Here is a 16,253-nt window from a genome sequence, read left to right as displayed (position 1 = left end):
TTAGCTTTCCACTTAGCAAGGCAATATCTGAACAATTTAATTGCTGATCCAGGGTTTAATTAATGCTCTTCACATTAATGGAGTTTAATCTACAACCTCTCTGTAGTAGTATATAAGTATATTTATGTGCATTTGTGTAATTACAAAATATAGTACAATACAATACAATAAGTGTATTCAGCCATGTTGATAAAGCCCAAAAAGCAAAATTAAAAGACAGAGGAGGAGGATTTCTTGTGAGCTAAGGTGCACTATAAACAATAGTTTCTGCTCCCCTGATATCAATGGGAAGTTTGCTTCACCACTGTAGGGCCTGGACAGAGATTTTTTTTTGTTTAGGAGTACCTGGGCTGCAGTCATAATGAGGGACTGACTTTTTTTGGGCCCATAAGTAATTTATGGTCAGTGGTCCAGCATGTCCACTACACACACGGGTCATCAATTCCATGATATCACAATAAATTATTTATACATCCCACAGAAACACTTTCTTAGTGTTTCTGTTCCTATAAGACACATGCAGCATCTACAATCCATTCAGTGATCTCGTATAACAGCTAGTCATTTTGGCTAGTCTTACTATTCTCCTAATACTTTAGTCATTCCAGTCTTATAATAGTTCTGAACTCACGGAAGAAAAAAAAATTCAGTGCAATCAATCGATTTACGAGTAAATTTGTGCTGTGCTTTCACGTTAAGCTGTTGGTGAAACATTCATGTTTACACCACTGACATCTATGACTGATGAAGAAACTGAAAGAGAAAGTTGTCATTTTAGCTGTTTCCCATCATCCAGGGTAATGTAATCCTACAAAACAGCATTTTCCCAATGTGGGTCAAGTCAGACGTGTCATTATCTCGCATTTCGGAAGTCTCAAGTCTTTGAGCTCAAGTCCCAAGTCAAGTCTGAAGTCTTAAACCTTAAATTTTCACTCCTACATATTAAGTCTCAATGCACACTAACAAAATGCAGTGCTATTTTAACTTACCATCATCGTGCAACTTCAAATGCTGAACAAAGTTGGAAGTTGTTGGGACTGTGGACTCTTTTTGATGCACGGTTTGCATACTACAAATCATTCTTTGTTGAAGAGGTTGAATGCACCTTGAAGTTCCAGTTGCCATACAAATTAATGTAGATTTTAGAGTAAAGGAGGTGTACTTCCATGCACCATGCATGTCTATTAAACTCCAGAGGACAGAAGCATTGCCTATAAATTTATGTATATACTCTCGTCATAGTTTTTATTATGTGACTAAACTGGCACCTACTAGTGCCAAGCACTAGTAGATTTTGATTTTGTCAAGTCAAAGTCATCAAGTTTGTGATTCATATGACTTGAGTCCATGTCTCTGCTGTTTTCCTCTGTGCCTCAATTGCACAACAAAATTGCTCAAAATTTTGCTGTGTCTTCTTTGTTTATGGGAAGGAGGATTTTATTATCTTTATTTTTTTTCATTTATAGGTTATTATTTCCTGATCAGAACTGAATTATCTAATTATGGTAAGAAAAAACATGTTGTTGTCAAGATGACATAATGTAATCTTTTAAAGATAACAAATTATACTTTGGGGACATAGGGGAATTAGTTGCACTAAGAGCTTATTAAACGAAATATGGAAGTCTGTTATCCTGAAATATGAGCAGGTTGGTTTGACCTGTCCTTTAATCTGTGATCCCTGAGTGCTCATTTCAAGATACTGGACTTGAAACAGCATATCTAAATTTACCTGTACTGAGGTTCCATTTCTAGTTCAACAACACATACACAAGCTTGAGAAAAAATGACTGTGTGTTATTACAAACAAGTGCAATATTCTCAGTCTTTTTCTGTATAATGTATATGTATTTCTCACCTGTTTGTAGGAGACATAAATAGGTCTGCTGAAGATGATCCACTCCACCACCTTGCTGCAGGGCGGAGTAGTCAGAGAACCGGTGTAGCGATAGTAGCTTCCCAGTGAGGACGGTAGCAAGTCCTTCAGCACAAATGGCTCCAGCACTGTCTCTTTTTCTATATGAGAAAGGGCAGGACAAACTGTTCAGATCAATACAACATTGTGATCGGGCTTTCTGGAGCAGATCCAAGTTCCAGTACTGTTCTACATTCTTTACATTTATGCTATTGATTTTGTTTGCATTGTGCCTGCCACATTCAATGTCCTTCTATTGACAGACATAATTCGACTGAGCACCTATAATTACACCTCTCTAGGTTTTGGATGGCATAAACAACTGGTACAAACAACTCTACAACATCATGTCTCTAAATCCAGTTGCTGACGCAGTTGCTCACTAACAACGGGTGCTCCATACAAAAAATCCCCACTGAAACTGTGGACTGTGGGTAGGAAAGAAATAACACTAAATTAAATGACAAAGGAGGCTTCAAGTAATTCTTGAATTACACTTTTAGTGAGAACAATTCAGATCCCCCAGAAACAAAACAATTAAAGTAAACTGACAAACACATTTACAGGGTAGCTGCTGGCCTTGAGAAAAGATATCAGTTTGTGCTCTAGAGTGGACACAAAAACCTCTGCCATGAACATGGTTTGGCAGAGTGAGCAGTGTGCAAGATGATGTACTGAGATTTGAAGTATCACATCAGAAAAGACTATTAGAGATGGCATAATTCAAACTTCAACAAACAGTTCAACAAACAGTGTTGAAAAAAAAGTATGTTGGGGTCTTAAATTGAGCACAAGTTGGAATGGGTCTTAACCATGTGGGTACAAACTGGATATGAGTCTCAATTTTAGGATAATGCAGGATCCTACTGATGGTGTTACATCATTCACATTGCCATGTTTTGCTAATTTTAACAATAACTTATACACTGTGTTGTTAGTGTGTTGTATCAAGTAATCCTATGTACCCAAAAGAATTTTTGCGTACATGGTGATGGGATATCGTCAACACAAATTAATTGATATTTTGCGTGCACCCATCTTGCGCAAAACAAAACACATTACAATACAATATCAGCTACAAAGGATAAAGAAATTATGATAAGAGATATGTAAACATATGGTGACATGAATGGGAATCAAAGGTGAAGAAGCATGTACAGGCATTTGCAGGGTGGGTCATTTGACAGCGATGGCCATGGGAAGAGGGGGAGATGCATGTCTTTATCTACAAACTAACTCCTTCCTCCTCTTTCTCCAGCTGCCACCCAATGTCAAAAATGTATTTTCAGCTCCATTGAATCTGTGTGGCAGAGTGAGCCATGGTGGGGAGAAAAGTTGGAGATTGGATGAGCAGTGTAAGGTGGACGTAGGTGGGGAGGGAATGGAGGATGACAGGACAGGCCTTCTTCAAGATTTATGCATCTGAATTAGTAGTGTCAAGAACCAGACACACATTTTGGCATGTCTCCCTTCAGAGACAAAACTCAGAAAACATCAGAACACACAGACATAAACTCACTCTTCTCTGCAATATATACGGCTTTTGAAAGAGAAAAAGGATGAGTTTAGCGTGGAAAGGCAAAAAGGTTCTCCAATCTAAATGACAAAACAGGTATCGAAATGACCCATATGAGTTTTCTAGTGTCACTCCCTTCAAAAACTCAACATTAATTCAAGGTGAGTTAATGCTTCATCTTTCCCTAATTTTAACAAAATAGAGCATAAAAGTTCCATAAATAGATCACCCAACAACTGAACTATCCCCATGGCAACTGAGCAAATTGCCTCTCTATCACTTGTGCAAACACTTCCCTATGATTGCAAGAAACAGCCTTTGGGAAGGCACTACACTTGCAACCAGTCTTGCACTGCATTTGCATTTTATTTTTACAAGCTTGCGAGACTGCTTAAGCAGAGAATTCCTAGCCTCTGGAAACTGTTGCCTACCCTAGAGAGTATTCCCAAGGAGGGAAATGAGTTCAGGGTGGAGGCATTCAGATAGATAGATAGATAGATAGATAGATAGAAACTTTATTGATCCCACGGGAAATTCACTTCCCTTGAGATGAAAGTTTTCCAGTTTGTGCTCTGATTACTACTGGCACTGCTGTTACTTTTACTCGCCACATCTTTTCTAGCTCTTCTTTCAGCCCTGGGTGTTTTTTGAACTTCTTGTGTTCCTTCTTCTTGATGTTGCTGTCGCTTGGGATTGCTACAGCTTGGGATTGCTACATCTATCACCACTGCCTTCTTTTGCTGTTTATCAACCACAGCAATGTCAAGTTGGTGCACCATAACCATTTTGTCAGTCTGATCTGGAAGTCCCACAGGATTTTAGCTTGGTCATTCTCAACCACCTTAGAAGGTGTCTTCCATTCTGATCTTGGGACTTCCAGCTCATACTCAGCACAGATGTTCCTATGTGCTATGTCAGCCACTTGGTTATGGCATTCCATGTTTGCTGTTCCTGCCTGCTTCTTACACCCTGCTGTTATGGGCTGAATTGTCTAAGGGGCATTTTTGCACAGACTGCACCTGGGGTCCTATCTGGTGTGGTTAGACCCCAGCTTCTATTAATCTTGTACTGAATGTCGCTTCATGTGCTGCCATGATTAGTGCTTCTGTGCTGTCCTTCAGTACAGCCTTTTACAGCCATTAGTAGGATTTCTTGATATCAGCCACTTGTATTTGTCAGTGGTACATGCTATGCAAGGGCTTGTTCCTCCATGATGTTTCATCCACCTCATCATCATCATTGACAGGTTTCTGCTGCCTGAGATATTCACTTAGCAGTTCATCTTTGACCTGGACCCTGTTCTGCCCATTCAGCTGACTTCTCATGACCTGCCTCACTTTGTGTAAGTATCTGATTGCAACTGACATCTTTAATGTTGCCCTCTGGTAGTTCAAAGTCCTACGTTCTGATCATCTTCCCTGTCTTTGTGACCATCCAACCACACTTATCTAGTCTGAATGACAATCCAATGTCATTGCTGTAGATTTTGGTGACGTGTACTCTTGACTTACAACTCAACATCCATGTAGAGGAGGTGACTGATGGCTCCTCCACTTTGGAACCAGTATCCTGAACCACTCTTTGTGCCGAATACCAGCAGGGATAGCATCATCTTCGTATATGCCACAGTTGATGGTAACTTTGCAAGTTGCAAACTTGCAATTTGTTTTGAGTTGAGAACCCAAAAGTTGTCTTGCAACTTTCCCAGCTGTGAACTTGAGTCAGACTTCTCTGTCATCATTTTAGTGTGAATCATCAGAACCCTTCTCCCTCACCTCCAGTGATAAGTCTAAGAGGCTGCTCCAGATCTAAGTATCCCCTTCATTCATCCCCATCCTACACTATTCATAGCTTAAATACACCTTTCAAATATGATGACATCTAAATGAGATCTAATCACCAAAGACTATTAATTTTGAGCAAATGGATATAGTACATACTGCTAATAAGGTGACACCACATTTGATAGATTCATCATTCACTCCATTTGTGTATTTGAGTGAAATATTTTGAATACTATTTCAAGGTGACAAAATGTGGTGCACACATTTACATTCCTCTGACAACTGACTTTAATCACTTTGGTGGGTTTGAATTTCAGTTTAGTGCAAATTTTTAATTTGACACATAATTTGATTTCAGAACAAATACCTGCAGAAAAAAAGACTGTTCAATGAATATCAACTGTATGGCAAAGATAGTAAATCTAGTACTCATAGCATATTAGCATTGTCACTCTGAGCATATTAGCGTGCTGGCATTAGCACTTAGCTGTTTAGGTTGTAAATCTGTGAGCACAATCTTTTCCTTCAATTTGCATTCAATGTTACAATGAAGTTGAAATATGCTGGGTAACAGTCTACAAATATTGTTCTATCTAGTGATAGGTTTATGATAAGGAAAGAAAGTAATGTGGGTCCTCCTCAATAAATTATCACCATGTAAATAATAATAGTTACAACTCTGTATGAAGGATGAATAATTAAAAAGCAATTTCAAGTTAGAGCATTACAGGTCAAGTTAGTAGAAAAACTGTGAATACAATCTGTTAACAATTTGATAACACCAACTAAATAAATATAGTGTGAAAATGATTAAATTTTCCCTTACATTTATGCATGGATGAAAAAATAATATCCCATCTGAAACAGCAGGTATTATCAGAAAAAAAATTAAAAAATAAGCACTAGTGTCAGAATGAATTAGGTGTTTGTTTGCCTCTGGGTAGTATGCAACCATTAAACATCTATGAAGAAAAAACATAAATTCAATGAGGTAGAACTTTTTTTCTTTGATTTCTGAACTCATGAATAGCACTGCTTTGCGTAGAAAGTGAGTCTTTGAAAAGTCATACAGGGATAGTGATTCATATTCATGTTTTTGTTTTTTGTTTTTTGTTTTTTTTAAATGAGACATTTCAGTTCTAAATCCCACAGTGTTCGGGGGCAGTTTAAAGAATAAAAGATCCAGGGACTCATTTATCTGTACTGCAGTTAGATTGCTTCATTTGCACATGAAATGATGTGACATTTTATGCCTGGATGAGAACTTGGTATTTTGCAGTGATAAGTGGATTTTTACTGAGAAAAAAAATGAACAAGTGACTTCATATTCACTCATATCAACAGATGGTAAATGTTGGGATTTGGGAGGACAGTGACCCAAACAGCTAAAGCTACACAGAAATGCTTTAAAGACAACAAGGTGAATGTTCTGGAGTGGTCGAGTCAAAGCCCATACCTCAATCCAGTAGAGAATTTGTGGCTGGACATGAAAAGTGCTGTTCACACCCAATCCCTGTGCAACTTGACAGCACTTGAACAGTTTTGCAAAGGAGAATGGAGTAAAATTAAAGTGTCTGGATGTGCAAGCCTGACTGAGACCTATCCACACAGACCCAGTGCTGGGATTGTATGTGCATCTGCTAAATACTGACTTGAAGGGTGTCAAGCCATCCAACTGTCCATGCATTTTGTATACCACTTAATCATCAGGGGTGCGGGGGAGCTGGATCCTATCCCAGCTGACTACTGGTGAGAGGCGAAGTACACCCTGGACTGGTTGGCAGTCAGTCGCAGGGCTGACACACAAAGACAGACAACCACACACACACACACATTCACACCTAGGGGCAATGTAGAGTAGCCAATTGTGCCAAGCACGGGAGAACATGCAAACTCCACACAGAATGGTCCTGGACCTGGAACCCTCTTGCTGTGAAGCAACCGTGCTAACCACTGCATCACTGTGCTGCCTTGGGTGCTCGTGGCAGTGAACACCAAGAAAGCTGCCGGCCCAGACAGAGTACCGGGCAAGGTGCTCAGTCTGATGTGAGGGATCTTCAACTTTTCCCTGGGAGTCATCCAGTGGCCCTCACTCCAGTAATCATGAAGTGCTTTGAGGGACAACACATCAAGGACCACTTCTACCCCGACTTTGACCCTCACCAGTTTGCATATTGTGCGAATAGATCCACAGAAGACCCCATTGCCATAGCCCTCCACTCTGCCCTGAACCACCTGGAGCAGCAGCAGAGCTATGTCCGGATGCTCTTTGTGGATTACAGTTCAGCTTTTAACACAATAATCCCGGACAGTCTCACTGCAAAGGACTTCCTCATAAACCGACCCCAGACTGTGAGACTTGCCCCCACCTCTCCTCCACCCGCATGTTGAGCATCGGCTCCCTACAGGGCTGTGTGCTGAGCCCCCTCCTGTACTGCCTCTACACCCACGACTGCAGTCCGACCCACAACAACAACCTTATCGTCAAGTTTGCTGATGACACTACAGTGGTCGGACTCATCTCAACTCATCACTCAAAAATCATCATTGACTTCAGGAAGCACAGCACCGACCCAGCCCCCCTTTACATCAATGGCGTGTGTGTGGAGAGGGTCCACACTTTCAGGTTTCTTGGCATCCTCACCTCCGCCGACATCTCCTGGACAGAGAACACTATGGCTGTCATCCAGAAGGCTCAGCAGTGGCTACACTTCCTGAGAGTCCTCAGGAAGCACAACTTGTACTCCAACCTGCTGCTGACCTTCTACCGCTCATCCATTGAGAGCCTGCTGACATACTGTATCACAGTATGGTACGGGAGCTGTACCGCTGCTGACAGGGAGAGGCTCCAGAGAGTTGTAAAGGCAGCACAGAAGATCATCGGCTGCCCTCTCCCCTCCCTGATGGACATTTACACCTCCCGCTGCCTCAGCAGAGCCAAAACCATCAGAAAGGACAGTTCCCACCCTGGCTCTAACCTGTTTAACCTGTTGCCCTCAGGGACTAAAACAGCTTCTTCCCAAAAGCAATAACCACTTTGAATTCTCATATGCACTGATTCCATAGTCCATTCACCTCAACCACCAGTCTTTTACCTCCTGTGCAATATCTCTCAATGTGCAATATCCCATTAATAATGTGCAATATATATATATATATATATATAATGGCATGCCGTTCAGGCAATTAATATTTGAATATATGGAATGAAACCTCGAATATATGGAATGAAACTCTGAATGTATGGAATGAAACTCTGAATATATGGAATGAAACTCTGAATATATGGAATGAAACCTGACTGACGTCGCCATTGCCGCCATCTTTGTATCTCTAGCTATGTGCAGCGGGCGGCAGAAATGATTCAGCCAGCACGCAATTTGTTTGCAGCTATTTTAAACAATGAAGATTTAGTAAACACACTGGCACCCGTGCACAAGAAAGGAGGCAAGACAAAAGATTTAAGAATAGGTAGGATTTATTTAAAGCTAGATGAGGGCTCTCCGTAGAGTGCATATTTAGCGATGTATCGGTACCGATACTGCGTTAATATACTCATACTTCGCTAAATATGCACTCTATAGAGAGCCCTCATCTAGTTTTAAATAAATCCTACCTATTCTTTCCTCTTTTGTACTGGCACCTTTCTTGTGCAGGGGCGAACATTCGCCAGTGTGTTTATTAAGTCTTCATTGTTTAAAATAGCTACAACACGGGCAAAGATTGCACACAGGTGCTGTTGTGGGGCACTGCTGTGAGGTTGATGCTGATGGCATGGCAATGGCCTGGCCTGTAGGCCAAGGTCCACCCCGTTCCCGACTAAAAAGACAGCGAACTTCATCCTCTGAAGTAGTGTATTGGGCAGTTTGAGTCTCCAGGCGATTTTGGCATTCGCCAGTGTGTTTATTAAGTCTTCACTGTTTTAAATAGTTGCAACCAAATTGCGTGCTGGCTGACTCTTTTCTGCTGTCCGCTGCACAGCTAAAGCACAGCTAAAGATACAAGATGGCAGCAATGATGACGTCAGTCAGGTTACATTCCATATTTTCAGAGTTTCATTCCATATATTCAAGGTTCATTCCATATATTAAGAGTTTCATTCCATATATTCAAATATTAATTTCCTGAACGGCATGCCATAATATATATATATATATATACAGTGGTATGAAAAAGTTTGGGCACCCCTGATCATTTTCAGGATTTTCCTTTATAAATCATTGGTTGTTCGGATCAGCAATTTCAGTTAAATATATCATATAGCAGACAAACACAGTGATATTTCAGAAGTGAAATGAAGTTTATAGGATTAACAGAAAGTGTGCAACAATTACTTAAACAACATTAGGCAGGTGCATAAATTTGGGCACCCTTGTTGTTTTATTGATTTCAGTACCTTTAGCACTAATTATTGGAACACAAAGTTTGTTTGGTAAGCTCATTGACCCTTGACCTACATACACAGGTGAATCCGATCATGAGAAAGGGTATTTCAGGTGGCCAGTAGCAAGTTGTTCTCCCTTTTGCATCTTCTCTGAGGAGTGGCAACATGGGAGCCTCAAAACAACTCTCAAATGACCTGGAAACAAAGATTGTCCAACATCATGGTTTAGGGGAAGGATACAAAAAGCTGGCTCAGAGATTTAAGCTGTCAGTTTCCACTGTGAGGAACATAGTGAGGAAATGGAAGACCACAGGCACAGTCCTAGTTAAGGCCCGGAGTGGCAGGCCAAGAAAAATCTCTGATAAGCAGAGGCGAGGAATGGTGAGAACGGTCAAACTCAACCCACAGACCAGCTCCAAAGACCTACAACATGATCTTGCTGCAGATGGTGTCACTGTGCATCGTTCAACTATTCAGCGCACTTTGCACAAGGAGATGCTGTATGGGAGAGTAATGCGGCAGAAGCCTTTTCTACGCACATGCCACAAACAGAGTCGCTTGAGGTATGCTAAAGCACATTTGGACAAGCCAGCTTCCTTTTGGAATAAGGTGCTGTGGACTGATGAATGTAAAATTGAGTTATTTGGACATAACAAGGGGCGGTATGCATGGCGGAAGAAGAACACAGCATTCCAAGACAAACACTTGCTACCCACAGTAAAATTTGGTGGTGGTTCCATCATGCTGTGGGGCTGTGTGGCCAGTGCAGGTACTGGCAATCTTGTAAAAGTTGAAGGTCGCATGGATTCCAGTCAGTATCAGCAGATTCTTGCCAACAATGTTCAAGAATCAGTGACAAAGTTGAAGTTGCGCCGGGGCTGGATACTTCAACAAGACAACGACCCCAAACACTGCTCAAACTCTACAAAGGCATTCATGCAGAGGAACAACTACAACGTTCTGGAATGGCCATCTCAGTCCCCAGACCTGAACATTATTGAAAATCTGTGGTGTGATTTAAAGCGGGCTGTCCATGCTCGGAAACCATCAAACCTGACTGAACTGGAGATTTTTTGTAAAGAAGAATGGTCAAAAATACCTTCAACCAGACTCCAGACCCTCATTGGAAGCTATAGGAAGCGTTTAGAGGCTGTTATTTCTGCAAAAGGAGGATCTACGAAATATTGATGTCATTTTTCTGTTGTGGTGCCCAAATTTATGCACCTGCCTAATGTTGTTTAAGTAATTATTGCACACTTTCTGTTAATCCTATAAACTTCATTTCACTTCTGAAATATCACTGTGTTTGTCTGCTATATGATATATTTAACTGAAATTGCTGATCCGAACAACCAATGATTTATAAAGGAAAATCCTGAAAATGATCAGGGGTGCCCAAACTTTTTCATACCACTGTATATATATATATAACACTGTAAATAGCACCATATCTATTTTTATATTGTTTTGTTTGTTCTTACTTCATTCACTATTTACACTGCACAATTGGCTTTTAATCTCATTGTACATGTGTATAGTGACAATAAAGGCATTCTAATGTATTCTATCATGCCACCCTGGGTGTCAGTATTTATACAAATACTTATTTTATATTACATATTGTGTTCATGTGACTGTGTTTATGTTTTTAAAGAACAAACAACAAATTCTTTGACATGAGTAAAGCAGAATTCCTGTCACATGAAGCTATTCAATCTTTGACTTGAGACAAAAATTTTATCTCTCTCCCAAAGAACCTGCATGTCTGCAATTCTGTCTGAAGAGGAGGATTCTGGAGGAGAAGAGGAACATGAACATGCAAAGTACAACAATGCATTCGACAGATTTTAGAGGATTATGATCTAAGAAGTCTGTGTTTGGAGTATGTCCAGCACAGAACAATGCAAAAAGGGATCTAAAGTGAGGCTTCTGGTATGTTGCCACTGTTTTGGTGCTGCATATGGTGGTATATATACACATCCCTGTGTCAGCACAACCTCTGTCATTTTCTCTGTTTATTTAAGCATCTGTTCTCATGCTGCTTATATGTTATAGTACAGAAATTAAGTTATTCTTCCTGATCGGTATAAATTACAAGTCCATTAATTCACGATCTCACTTAGTGCACAAAATCTCCAGTGAGTCTGCACTCTGTGACCCTGATTGAAACTATTTAGACACATGATCACTACCTTCAAACACTGGAACCTTAGAAACAGCAGTACAACCAGATAATTATTTTGACCTAAGCTGCACAAAGAAGCTTTATCCTTACTTAGCACCTGTCTATTAGACATGATCAATCTGGCCCTGATAACAGGCTATGTACCCCAGTCCTTTAAAGTAGCTGTAGTCAAACCTCTCCTTAAAAAACACACACTTGATCCAGAGGTTCAGAGCAACTATAGACCAATATCTAACCTTCAGTTTCTCTCCAAGATCCTTGAGAGAACAGTCGCCAATGATCTATGTGACATTCTACACAGTAATAGCTTACTTGAGGATTTTCAATGTGGCTTTAGAGCTCATCATAGCAGAGAGATGGTATTAGTCAAAGTAACAAATGACCTTCTATTGGCATCAGACGAGGGACTAATCTCTGTCCTTGTACTGTTAGACCTTAGTGCTGCATTTGACACCACTGACTACCATTGATCTTACTACACAGATTGGAACACCTAATTGGCATCAAAGGAACTGCATTAAGCTGGTTTCAGTCCTATTTATCAGATCGATCTCAATTTGTTCATGTTAATGATACATCGTCCACACTCACAAAGGTTAGTCATGGAGTTCCCCAAGGTTCTGTGCTCGGGCCAATACTATTCACCCTTTATACGCTCCCCATTGGTGATATTATTAGGAAACACTCCATACATTTTCATTGTTATGCAGATGACACACAATTGTACTTGTCAATGAAACCAGATGAAACAAATCAGCTAGTCAAACTTCAGGCATGTCTTAAAAACCTGGATAACTTACAATTTTCTACTTCTACATTCACACAAAACTGAATTTAATGTTCTGGGCCCTAAACAATTTAGAAATAAATTATCCAATGATGTAGCAATGCTAGATGGCTTAACCATGGCCTCAAGCTCTAATGTATGGAATCTAGAAGTTACTTTTGATCAGGACATGTCCTTTAACTCACACATAACACATTTCAAAGACAGCATTTTTTTCATCTCTGCAATATTGCAAAAATAAGGCACATTCTGAATCAGAAAGATGCAGAAAAATTAGGCCATGCCTTTATTACTTCCAAGCTGGATTATTGTAACTCCCTTTTATCAGGTTTTCCCTGTAAGTCTCTAAAGACTCTCCAGCTAATGCAGAACACTGCTGCACGATTACTCACAAGAACCAGCATTAGAGATCATATTTTTCCTGTTCTGGCTTCTCTACATTGGCTACCTGTAAAATGCAGGATAGAGTTTAAAATTCCTCTTCTCACATATAAAGCCCTGAACAGCCAGGCACCATAATATCTTAAAGAGTTGATGGTACCCTATTATCCCACCACAACTTTATGTTCCCAAGATGCAGGGCTACTTGTGGTTCCTAGAGTCTTCAAAAGTAGATTGGGAACCAGAGCCTTCAGTTATCAAGCTCCTTTCCTGTGGAACCATCTTCCGGTTTCAGTTCAGGGAGTGGACACCCTCTGTATGTTTCAGAGTAGACTTAAAACTTTCTTTTTTGATAAAGCTTACAGTTGGGGCTGGCCTAGATTGGCCTCTAGTTATGCTGCTTAGACTTAGACTCCCAGGGGATCTCCCATGATGCACTGAGCTTCTCTCTCCTCCTGATAAAAAAAAAATCAATAAAAAGGAACATATACTTAAAATTACACAAGTTTAAAGTACAGCATTGTGCAAGCAATGTGCTGTTCTGCATCTTAAAAATGTTTATATGTGAAATCTTGAAAGGTGGAAGCTGGAACATGTTGACCAAACTTGTGTTTCCACAGATAAATATTGCCGTGTTCTCACTCTGAACAGACTTCACATTTCCTGTTTTAAGAACAAGTTGAACTACCTTATTTTTCCTAGTGTATTTTTTCCCGTAAAGCAGCTTACTGCTGGTCATACTGTAGAGAAGTTTGCTGCTAATAATAATGTGAATCAAAAGTCTCCATGTTGGACAAACTGGACAAAACTGGACAAAAATTTTCAGTCATTCAGTCATTTAAAAAATGTATTGTACATATGAATTATTTGAAAATCACTGCCTGACATGGTTTAGAAAATGTCAAACAACATAGCATAAATGAGGTGCATATCAATTATTATGGCTCAACATTTGGTAAAAAGTAAATTGCACTGTGTATTCAGCAGGGAAATAGGACTCCAAATGCAGAAATAGTGAAGTGTTATCGTTGATCACATCCCATTCCTGTTGGTTTCCTTTAACCATCATTTTATAACTTGTCAACTGGCTACAGTAATGTAAAAGATTAATTCATATTATTTCATATAGATTTCATATATTCATATAGAGCAGCAACTTTCCAGCAGAGAGGGCACTAAAACACTACCTGTTAACTTACTTTTCAACCTTTTAATGCCCACGGTGGTATTTTTTGTGCACATTACAATGGATATTTTATCCAATGAAACCAAAAAAAACAGTACATTTATATTGAAAACAGTATATTACTGTATATTATACGCATTATTTATTCTGTAAGTGCTTGACCACGAGTTGCCTTAAAGCATAATATCATCTGTTCCGTGTTCCAGTGTCTCCAAACATCATCTCTGTGGTGTTGCTTGCTTTGACACCAATCTAGTGTGAAGATTTTTATCTACTCTCCTAACACTTCTGAGTATTTCAGATGTGTGTTTTAACAATAGTGATGATTATTTCTTGATATAATGTACAGAATGCAATACACTCAACATTAAAATGAAAAAGCATGAGAGCAAGAGAGCTATCACACTCCACCCCCTCCTCACATTGCCTCTCATCTCTCCCATCCTACCAAATCATTATCAGTCTTTGCATCTGCCTCCAAATCCTCTGCATACCGCGCATAGACAATGGGCTCCTCTCTTTGCTGCCAAAGCCTTTCATGAGTCTGCTATGTAAATCAGACTCAGCCTTTTTACGGGGCTGATTTCACAGGGATGGCGCGGAGCCGCTCACTGGCTAGCTAGTTGGAGGGCATTTGTTCTAGAGAGGTTTCATGTAAAATGCAACAAGGCATGAGGTACAAAGACAGAGGAGTCAGACCTGTGATGCGTGTCTGCCAGACAAGCCCGGCAACAAGAGAAGAGAGTACTGTGAAAAATTTAACCGCCCGCTGCTTCATTGACGAGCACCAGTGGAGAAAGAGCAAATTAGCCAACCACCTTCCCAGTGGGAAAGATGGGAGCATGGCCTTGATTGAACTTGAGTGGTCTTTGTCTTAGATGAATTATAGAGGCAGAGTAGCTTTTCCAAGAAAGCTGGAGATTAAGTGCAAGTATCAGGTGCTGGGGTTTTATCAAGGTTTTATTTGTGTACAGCAAAGCTCTCAAGAAAACAAAAAAGGCGGACAACTGTTTTTGAGTATGGGCATGCAGTGCTAACAAAACTCAATATAAAATCCTCTAATTTGTCATGTGAGGAAAATTCTTATGTGAATATAATATAAATGAGGCAAATGATGCAAAATGCTAAGACCTTGGAAAGAGTACAATCAAAGCTAGAGTACCCTGCAGTTAAAGTTTAATCAAATATCACACATCAGTTGCTGATCCCACTTGTATTTCAGTTTCCTTTGCATCTTTTCTCTATTATGCAGAGCACAATAACAAATCCATGTTATGGCCTCAACTAGTGGCCTCATGAATTTAAATGCCACCTGTCACGTTACTCTCCACATGCATTATACTATATATTGTACAGATTCACTTTGTCCAAAGCCCTGTCTAAATCAGCAGATTGATGTCCTGGAGATAAAGAAGTTCTCAGACCTTCTATTTCTTTTTACATAAGTAAAAGTACCAAAGCACATTAGCATCAAAATATCCCAAAGGTACCAAAAGTAAAAGTACTTACTTGCAGAATAACATATTTCAGCACAATGCATATTATATTGTTACTGGATTATAATTTTTGAGACATTAAAGTGTTCACCACTTTAATGTTGCGGATGGTTCACTTGGTTTTATGTTGGTTTGCCTTCTTATGTAGCTTGTAAGTAGTAGTAACTTATAACTAAAGTTGTCAAATAAACGCAGTGTAAAGTACAATACTTTCTTCTGAGCTGTTGTGTAGTAATGTCTCTCTTTTTATTCCATTTCAGTTTTTATATTACCTTAATGGTGCATCCCTTTGTAGTCGTAGAGGTGATTAACGAAACAAAACAAAAAAATAGTGCCCTCATAGCTCAGTGTGATAAGGCTATAGTTGGCAGTGCTAATTTACCATGCTAATTCCACACCCCTCCTGAGTATGATGAGGAAATTATCAAGGCAAATTTACAGTTAAAATACTATGCCCCCATCAGTGTGTAAAGCCAATCTCAATTGGGGTCCAGACTTTTTCAGTTTTCAAATATATCACAGCTCATGACGGGAGTATTGTTCTGCTGTAACAGTTTGCAGATAAATGTAGGAGCATATTGAAATGGTGAAAATGAATGAATCTGAGGAGTCCTTACAA

General features: G+C 39.8%; 1 protein-coding gene across 2 annotated transcripts in view; it reads right to left on the bottom strand.

Annotated features, from left to right (window-relative positions):
- Positions 1-16,253, bottom strand: part of LOC124054264 (receptor-type tyrosine-protein phosphatase gamma-like) — a 404,131-nt gene that overhangs the window by 84,534 nt on the left and 303,344 nt on the right. For both annotated transcript variants that reach the window (XM_046380034.1, XM_046380044.1), the window contains one exon: positions 1,859-2,016. In XM_046380034.1, the coding sequence (XP_046235990.1) occupies positions 1,859-2,016 (158 nt within the window). The remainder of the gene's footprint in view (positions 1-1,858; positions 2,017-16,253) is intronic.

Source organism: Scatophagus argus, chromosome 3 (genome assembly GCF_020382885.2).
Source record: "Scatophagus argus isolate fScaArg1 chromosome 3, fScaArg1.pri, whole genome shotgun sequence".
NCBI lineage: Eukaryota > Metazoa > Chordata > Actinopteri > Scatophagidae > Scatophagus > Scatophagus argus.
Note: the sequence above shows the minus strand (reverse complement) of the source record. Positions and strands in the feature narration are given on the sequence as shown.